Source organism: Montipora foliosa, chromosome 1 (assembly GCF_036669935.1).
Source record: "Montipora foliosa isolate CH-2021 chromosome 1, ASM3666993v2, whole genome shotgun sequence".
Classification (NCBI taxonomy): Eukaryota; Metazoa; Cnidaria; class Anthozoa; order Scleractinia; family Acroporidae; genus Montipora; species Montipora foliosa.
Window position 1 is genome coordinate 36703276 of NC_090869.1, and position 10000 is coordinate 36713275.

Sequence of the window (10000 nt, forward strand, 5' to 3'; positions counted from 1 at the left end):
TTACCAGCACTTTCTAGTTTGGAAACTCCGCGAAGAATATCTCTCAGCAATCAGAACTATCAACTTAAATTGTAATTCACGCCAGTTATCAGTTGTGCCTAAGTGTGGCTAGCTGTGTTCCGTTATTATCTGATATGTACCTTGTATATATATTGTAGTCACTTGATGAATGCAAGGGCGATCGAGGCTATTAATTCCCTTTTTCAAGGTGAAAGACATTGAACAATTATAAATCTAATTAAGCAATTTTGTGCAAATCCTTGGCGCTTTTGCATACCACTTATGCAAAGTCATGCTTCGATGCCCAATATTCTTGGTGATCTAGAATCCAAATACATGTATTAGGATGGCACAAGTTTCCTAAACTTATATCTTCCCTTTTGATATGGAATTCCAGAGGATCATGAGAAAATAAACACAGGCATTTTCGTGTAAAACGTAGCTCAACCATGAGGCATCCATAATTCGCCTTAAGCTTTTGTTAATTGAGGAAAATGCAAAATAGCACTTAAGTAACTTAATAAAACAAAAGCAATTATTACGAGATAAAGCTTTCATAAAACTAATGAAATGGCACTTTTAACTATTAAATCTTTTTAATTTTCCATACCAGTTGTTTCCTTCGCTTCCTTCGTCAGAGTCACAGATGCCTTTCGCTTTCGTACCTTACCTCCTCGACTGAAGAACTGAGGAGTTCAAACCACTGGCTAAGTGAAGGACAATGAAAGAAGAGGAGCGAGATGAAAGCGAAATTGTAGGGGTTAATTGTTTAAAAGCTTATGAAGCCCGCATTTCTTAAAATGAGTAATATATCACCTTTTAAATCTGTTATTTCAAGATCGCTTTCACTTATCTGTCTTTCAGATGTTTGTATACCAAGGGCGGTATTTTTTATCTGAGCTTTTGGCAAACGCCGCATGCGGCGGGGATAGAGAACAAGGGAGTGTTTTCGCAGGATAATGTTAGCAATGTGCTTGACCTAAGATCTGAGCTCTTCAACTCGCTGTTTTTTCACCGTCTGGTATGATATGCGTGAAGATAGTTCTGATAGAGAGTAAATACTACTCAAAGGGCATTTTTCGTCCTCGCAGCCTCGCAGCCGTTACAACACGGTGGTTTTGATGTAGGAACAGCAGGGTTGGTGTAGTGGTCATTGTGCTCGCCTAAGCGTGGTTCGGGTTCGATTCCGAACTCGGACCATATCATGTTGGGCTAAGTTTGTTGTTGGTTTTTTCTCTGCTGCGAGAGGTTTTTCTCCAGGTTGTCAGATTTTCCCCTCTCCTCAAAACATTTCTCAAGTAAATTCCAATTCGATAGGATGCAGGACCTCCCAGTAACCAACTTGGGTGAGTGGAGCTTCCTGGGTAAAGATCACGATGATGATGATTATTGTTATTATTAGGTCCGTAAAGTTTCACTGAGCCATAGTTTGGTATTTATCTTTCCTACCATTAATTGTGGCTCTGAATTCAGACCTATTTAATTATCTTGTACCTTATGTGAAAAGCGATGGCGATAAATAGGCTTAAGTAAAGAAATGGAGAGATTTCATTAAAGGAAAGAACACATTTTAGTTGAAAAGGGGTAGAGATTATATTTTATCAATTAACACCAAATGTTATTTTTTAAAATTGCGTCGTCGCCTATGTACATACGCTTACCTCTCCAAAAAGGCGCAAGCTAGAATTAAATAAGCTAATCAATGCTCTCAAGCTTGGCAATAGAAAAATTTATAAGATTAAATGAACAAAAAACTGTGTGCTCTGATCATAGACTATGCTTTTCTCGGAGACATTTATAATAATTTAATTAGCCACACCTGCAGCTCCGTATATCAGCTACTCGGAAAGGTAAATTAAAAGGAGAGACCTGTAAAAACAATTAGACCGGGTCAGATAACTATTATTCAATTAAAGTGCCATGTTAATTGAAGAGCCGGCTTCCCAGGAACCTAAGCGATACATACAAACTTCCATGCAGATAACGATAAGAACCAAGACCTCCTTCATAATGGAGGCAAAATGGAATGTACTTTTGTTTTAATACTATTTGGCCTTTCTAGTGTCGCCGCGCCACAACGAACAACCTTTAAAGGAATACTTGAATTGAAGTAGGTCTAACTACGCATGAAAAGTTGCCTGCCATTCATGAAACTGGCCTCTTACACGGTAAATTTATACATGGCAAAAATTAGTCGCCAAAAAACTATGGCAGCCGCGAAGAAGACGCGAATGAAAGCAAAGAGAAAAGATGAAGATGAAGAAATGAGGCATCCTCAATTTCCACATATTATTGATTATGTAAACATTTTTGACTAAATTTGTGGCACTCACATAGACTAGTCTTGTAAAATATGTTTCATCGCGGTCTCAGCTTCCTCGGGAAGTCAAATAATGACAAAGATGTGCATTCAAGCATCCGTCACAGTGCTAAAGAAAAAAGCAAATTCCATTGTAAAAATTGGAAAGCTCACTCACTTTGGCTTTCCTCTGGAGACCACGAGGAAGAGATGTTTTTATGGCCGGAAATCAAAAAGTTATGTTCCAGAAAGTATCCCAGACTTTTCTCATCTTGAGGAGAGAAAAGTATATAGTTACAGTACCAAAGTCAAAATCAAACCAATAGTTGTTGAAATTCTGATTATTATTATTCACGATCTCGGTTCTATGTAACTTCGGGTTTTCTTGCCTCGACTCAGTGTTTTTTTTTCGCTCGTTGATCAGATAAGCGCAAATTTTTGTAAAATTAGAGCTTGTTTCAACCGCGCGTCGTAAAACCAAAACCAAAGTAATAACTTTGGCCAATCAAAAAGGACGGAGGCAATCCGGTAAACCAATCAAAACTCGAAGTAATTACACGTAGCCGTCAAAAAGCGCGGGAAAATGCACAGGTGTCAGAACTTTGAACCAATCACTGAGTTAAGTAATCATAAACCAAGTGTTAGATCCAAACGCCTGCTCATTAGCGCGGTTGCATTCCTCCCATAGGAATGCAGTTGTCAGCTTTTTAATCAGGAATTTAGTGCTTAATTTATTCGTTCTCTTAGAGGTATTTAAGGCTTAATTTAGTCATTTCTAGTTTTATCTCGATCAGTCATTTTCGCTTGTGAGCAGTTCTAGTAGTTTCGCTTTCTGCCGTTTGTTTGTAACTTTCTTCGCTTCGAGCAGTCAATTCAGTTACCGGCTCCTAACAAATGTAATCAGTCCAAGTGTAAATACCAGCGCATTACCCGCAAAATAACACCTGTAGAGTACACCTATAGATATCATCAACGAAACGCCATTGGCTTTGCGTCGCACACTGTATCTATCTATCTATCTATCTATCTATCTATCTATCTATCTATCTATCTATCTATCTATCTATCTATCTATCTATCTATCTATCGTCCGGTGCCATCTCGGATACGCAACCCAAGTATGAACGCCACAGTCCACTGGCTTACTATAGCAAGTTAAAAATTAAGGTGCAGCACTTGGCGCGCAACAAAACCTATTCCATAGTGATGTAATCTGTAAGACCCGCCTTCCGAAGTAACGAAACTGTTACCTATCTCGCATTGGCTAGACTTTTTGGATAAAGTCTTCTCTATAAAGCTGTAAATAGCCTAGTTTCCTTACAAAGTAAAGCTCTGCCTGTAACTAGACAATCAACGAGGTCATCCAAAGGCCATCCAGCAGAAATGCAATTACTTATATTTCTAAGCGAAGTAAAACTGTTACTTACCAACGTTCATTTTTCATACGATCGTGCCACACATGGCATGTTCTGCCCACTGAGTTACGCACAAGTCACATCTCCCTAGCCTCATTTAAGCGCCGGGCGTTCAGTACTTCAATAAAGCCCTAGACCTGTACGACGTTGACGACATCGGAACCTGGAAAACAACCTGTCCCAGTGCACATAGCGAGGACACTTCTGTGCCTGCCTTCGTGCTGCATCAAGCAACTTGAACTCTTGTTTTGTTTCCTTTTGATTTTTTTGTTTGTATATGAGTAACTTTAGCTATTTTTCTCTTTAACTAGGCTCCCTGTCTAATAATGCTTTGTTCATATGAGTACTCTAGTTAGGCGATGCTGTAGTAAATAAATTGTTAACTCTATGTAACATGCCGTGATATCACGGGATGTTTACGGGATGTTCACGGGAACATTCGAACCCACAAATATATGACCAGCTCCCAACGTCAGTGGCTTCATAGCTCAGTTGGTTAGAGTGTCGCACCGGTATCGCGAGGTCACGGGTTCAAACCCCGTTGAAGTCCTGAAATTTTCAAGCTTCTTTACGCAATTGCAAAAATTGCGTTCATAACTGCGAGGATCATAGCTTCACCGGCTTGATTTCATATCCGCAGTTCATATATGATCCATTTCATATATCATTTTATCGATGCCATGATATCTGTTCTGTTGTAAAGAACACACGAAACGAAAAGAACACGAAAGAAGTATAGGAGAAACACGAGATCGCGTAGTCCAGACAGTGTCTTCTTCCCTAGTTCTTAAGTACGTTTTCCTTCCTGCTTAATTGTTACCAAGCTTAATACATTCGCTTGTTTATGATTATTTACAAGTCGGCTTTTTTAAAACCCAGACCATGGATGAGCAACCGAAAACTGTAGCGCTGGATCCGACCGATAGACATGGGGAGCCCTGGCTTTGAACGAGGCTGGCAACAGGTCTATTTAAAGTGCTCATAACGATTTTTTTTATTTTTCCATATGAATCTTCTGAAAAAAATATCGCGATTCGAACAAAACGCGATTTTTTACAAACTTTCAAATTTGCAACATTTTGGTCCACCAATCGCATTAGTCTCCTCTCGGTTTGGCAGAAGCTGCGACGTATGTTCAGGAACACGTGACTTTAGGCTTGTTCTCTTGAAAACGAGTCACGTCAAGTTCTTCGTAGCCGATCGTCGAAAATGCCGGAAAGATGCGTTGCAACTCTGTGTGGGAACGTAAAGTATTCAGAAAAAGGTATATCAATGCACAGGATTCCTTTCTGTGGAGAAACGAGCGAAATTAAACAGCGAAGGCGTAAGAAGTGAATAGTGCAATGCAGAATTACTCCACTTCAATATAAATGCGATGTTTGAAAACAAAAACAAGCAAAAATCGGAGTACACGGAGAAATATCTCTCGGAGCATAGTGAATATCCAATAAACAGAACGCAAACAACATGTCTCCCAGTGCAAAATTGCACCAACCCTGCTCCTAAGATCAAAGAAATATCGCCATCTATGACTGGTGATGATTTTTCTTCATTGAACACGCAGGAAATTAAAGGGAATAAACAAATGAGAAGTTGCATCAAATGGAAAGTTAAACAAGCAAACAAAACCAAAAATATGTTATTTTTTAGCGAAAAAGGGAGTTTGAGCCGTCTGATGAAGCATGCAACTTTTTTTCAATAATAATAATAATAATAATAATAATAATAATAATAATAATAATAATAATAATAATAATAATAATAATTTTATTACTTAAACAGCTCAAAATTCATTAAGATATATAATCTAATGCGCTTTACAATTATTACAATCAATAAAACACCAGTAAAAATAAAATTAACCATTCTAAAAATATAAAACTACATCTATAGTGCTAATTATATGTTCTAATTACAGATAGATAAAAGATAGATGAATGCGGCTTAACATTGAGAAGCGATAATTCATCAAAAAGTATCTCGCCACCCCCGCCTATTTTTAATCCCTTTGTAATCATTCTGAAGCTTTTAGCATCCAGAAAGACAATAAAGCTTTGCAAAAGTAATCAATAATTTCATTGACCTATACTTGCTGTTTAACAATTTCATTGTTTTCTCGCTATGAATAGCTCTTAAAAATGGATCTTCAATTTGATGATGATGGATCTTCAATTTGACACTGTTCATGTTTTTCGCCGTTCCGGTAACAAATCATTTAATTAAAACATTTTGAGCACCTGCCAAAAAGAAACAAATGATGCAAATAAATAAATAAATAAATAAATAAATAAACAAACAGGGGTGGGTGCAATTTAGCATTTTTATTTCGGATATATTAATATTGTATTATTGATTTTAATTAGTTCTTATTAACCGAGCGGGAGGTCGGTCGCTGGTACAGACCTCACTGCGTTCGGTCTGTACTGGCGACGTCGGTCAAGATTCTCCCATACAGACCGACCTAGCTCGGTTAATAAGATGTTTATTATATGGCCAAACAAGAACAATTTAATTCGTTTAATGTAACTGGTTTCTACTAACTGACATTTTGCTTGCGAACGGCGATGAGCTGAACTTAATTCTGTCAAAGTCATCCTCAGTTTTGTCATCATGCTGTTATGCACTTCCATAAATAAATATTGGTAGAAGAAAATACTCAATATTTTTGCATTTTAGTTTGCATCTTTTCACCGCAAAACATTACCGGTCTAGATCATTGCCGGTCTAGATGGGAAAATCTAGACCGCGGTCAATATCGATTTTAGCCAATCAAATTCGTGAATTTTGTAGTTCCCAGTCCTCGTGAGACAGAGCCGTATAATAAAACACTAATACTAACCTCTTACTAACCGATCTCGAGGGATGTACTGGGGAATATTGGCTCGGGTCGTGTCAGAACGGTCGAGTGAAGTGAGGGCCATTACTCCCTAGTGCGGTCCCGAGTAATTGAGGTTAGTTAGTTGTTTATTATATGGCATCGTTTCTTTGAGCGATCGCACGCTTCGCTGGGTGAATAAGTGTCCGTAATCTTCGTTTTCCATCATTGAACTTTGAATGATAACCTTTTACCTGTAAAAATAAACTCCGCTTGCTACAATTGTACTCTTGTGATGAAAAAGTTAAATTCCCCTTTTGAGGAACTTTTGTTGTTTCGCTCAACTTGAATATCTTGGGAGAGCGAAATGATGCGGTAACGGACCGTTTCCATGGTCACGGCAATGGTCCGTACTGTAAAATCCCGACCAAAAACAACCAATCAGAGTGCTCCATCCATTTAGCCCGAGAACTCCTTGCCATATAATAATACGAATCACGGAGAAAATGATTGTAAACTGCACAGCAAGTAGTCTTCTTAAGTCTTTCAAAATTAAAAGTTTTAAATTACTCTTGACTAAAGGCGATATGGGGTAGTGCTGATATACACCTGTATTGTATTGCATACAAGATAAAATCAAGTTACTGTACTTCCTTTATTTTCTCTTGATCGCGTACTGGTGATAAAAAATAAAAAATCTGATTTTTTTCGGTTAATGAAGTCATTATAAAGATAAATCAATGATCAAGCGGATGACTTCAAGGTATGACTGCTTCCGGACGGCAATTTCGGGTAAGATTTACCTTGATGAAATCAGTAACCAGGTTAAAACATCTATGATAACTTAAAAAGACAATTTGTTCGGACTAAAGTCGTCCACGCAGATGAAAACTATGAGTTCGCTTTACAAATGTTTTTTAAATCTTGGTATCGAAGCCTTATCATAGCATAACGAATTAATTCTGTATATTATATATTAAGCGTGAATGCAAGCGAGACAAGCAAGAAAATAGTTAAAGCTCCCAGTATTGAAAATAATTATTAATCATGCCATTCTTGGCCACTGAAGGGTAAGATAAACCCCATTTTTTCATTGATCATTAATATCATACCAACACTGCCAATTTTACTATTTTTATTTTAAGCGTTGCTTCTCGAGTGATTTATCTGTAATCTCTTTGTATTTTGAAGGAAGAATTTTTTGAAAAACCCGCCAACTGACATCTCAGCGCCGTAGCTTATTTCAAATGATAAATAACACGAGTTCTTGAAAACTACATAAGGCTTTGTCCAACATTTGGCTGCAGTGCGAATTAATCCAGCTAATCCAAAATTATCCCAAACAAACAAAAAGGTTGACCGAATATCTTTGAAGTCAGATAAACAAGGCCTTCTGTAAAAAAACCCTCAAACTTTGGTTGTTGAAGTGCACACCTCAATTCGCAATATACATCTATATCTATATCTGTTGGTTATAAAAAAAAATATGGAAAGTTTTGAGTTTATTTAATAGAAGCTTGATCATAATATTGCTTGTTAATTGAAGCCACGTCGATCTAGCAAGTTACTGGAAAGGAAATTTGTTAGGGTGTGGGAACTTTCAAACTCTTTCAACAAACGACAACCACAGTCCCGTTTCATTCCTTTTGCATTTTTCTTAAAAGAAAAAATGTCCATTTCATTGAAGAAATGAACGTAGTCAATCAAGTCGGGAATAAGAACAACAAGGTTTCAATTTTTTGCTTGTTTGGTTCTGTTTTTCTATATGTGCTATTATCTTCAAACCAAAGTTAGCGAAGCTTTACTATTGCTTTTATTAACTTATATTTGAGAGAATATCATCAGTAGAGAAGGTGGATATCATGAAGTCCGTAGTTTTGCATGTCAAGTGAAGACTTAAGGATTACAAGTAAAAAAACTGCATCGGTAGCGGTTTCTGTTCTTCAGTGTTTATTCAGAGAGGCAGCGTTACTGTGTTTGAGTGCATCCTGCAGTATTTTTGCTGGCAGAAGAAAGCCTCCTCAAGGCAAGTTCGGAATCAATTCTGATTTCCTGTTGTTCGATCTCTTTGAAGCAGCCAAGCTTGAACCTTTTCCGTAGGACACCTCGAAAATCCCTCTTATAGAACGCACAGATAAATGGATCAAAAATTGAATTCAGCAGAAGCGTAAAGAAGGAGATGAAAATGACCTCGTTGGTGACTAGACTTGTCTGATTCAATATCCAAGATATATTGATATAAATGAGAGGGAGCCAGCAGAGCAAGAACATGGCAAAAACCATGGCGAAGACTCGAGTTGCCTTTTCATCGCTGCCAGCCAGGTGACCAGTAACATTGCCTTTAGAGGTTCGTTCTTTGCTTCTTAGGACAAAGCGATGAGCAACTCGCAAAACGCGCAAATAGACGAACACCATGGCGGTGCAAGGGATAAAGATGAAAAGAATTACAATCACTGCAATGTACACTTTATGTACAGTGGCGTCTACATCTGTATTCCACGCTAGCGGTAGAAGGCTCAAGACCAGAGGTAGAAGCCAGGACGTACCGATAATGATGCATACTTTGCGGCAACTCATAATGGTGCGATAACGGAATGGCCGAGTCAAGGCAATATAACGCTCGTACGTTACGCCACATAGGTTGAATACTGTTGCCAATAGGATAAATGCCACAAAATAACCGCCGATGACAGTTCTAGCGTAATGATCGATGATGTAAATAGGAACAAATACAACTGCGATTAGCAGATCGGATACTGACAGGCTAACTACTAGATAATTCGTTATGGTTCGAAGCTTCTTGTCGATGTAAACCATAGCACAAACTAGAATGTTTAATCCTGCAGACAGTATTGCCAATAAAGACCATGACACAATTAATGCAAGAAATGTCTTTGGGCTGATGGGCTCCGCGATATAACTACTGACTTCTTCCGCGGTGCTTATGTTTCCCATCTCAGTTCGTCGGCACGGCTCACCACGGACGACACTGTTACATATTTATACCCTAATCTCCTGTTTCACCTGTTCCTTTGAATGAATTGAATACCGCGCAAACTCTTAGATTTCCCCCTCAAATTTCTACTTTCATGTGCCCAGGGCAGTAGCTTGGTTGTGTCGCATTACTTTTACACTGGACTAAAAATTGGTCGTTTGGCTTTCGTGTTAATTTCATACGTAGTAGTCGTTTTTAAAGCCGCATAAAAATGCGGTTGCGCTTAAAGGATAATAAATTTAAACCTGTCTTGCCAAAGTCGTTTTAATAATCTCTTGGTTTTTCTCTTACCTTGCTGTAATTGGAGGAATCTGAAAAAAACTTTCTTTGTTTTCTCTTTCTTTTTTTTAGTCTTCAGTTGCTCAGTGTTTAGATTTACAGATTAGAGATTCGAGTCTTTTTTCCTCACGACGTACGGCAATTAGCAACACTTAGCAACAGATAGATAGCCTCTCGGGATATATTTGTGACGATGA

At 38.1% G+C, this 10000-nt stretch overlaps 2 protein-coding genes and 1 long non-coding RNA gene across 4 annotated transcripts in view; 1 reads left to right on the top strand and 2 right to left on the bottom strand.

Moving 5' to 3' along the window:
- The window catches only part of LOC137977414 (adenosine receptor A2a-like), a 24126-nt gene extending 22746 nt beyond the window's left edge, over nt 1–1380 (bottom strand). The window contains exon 1 of one of the 2 annotated variants that reach the window (XM_068824698.1): nt 5–155. The gene's annotated coding sequence lies outside the window, so the exon portion shown is untranslated. Of the gene's footprint in view, nt 1–4; nt 156–610 lie in introns of those variants that run through there. The other variant, XM_068824654.1, reaches the window with a different exon arrangement.
- Nucleotides 1–10000, top strand: part of LOC137977476 (uncharacterized) — a 22463-nt gene that overhangs the window by 3520 nt on the left and 8943 nt on the right. The gene's annotated exons all lie outside the window — the stretch shown is intronic.
- LOC137977407 (octopamine receptor beta-2R-like) lies at nt 7772–9667 on the bottom strand. Its single transcript, XM_068824627.1, has one exon. The coding sequence runs from the start codon at nt 9482–9484 to the stop codon at nt 8498–8500; it is 987 nt and encodes a 328-aa protein (XP_068680728.1). The 5' UTR covers nt 9485–9667; the 3' UTR covers nt 7772–8497.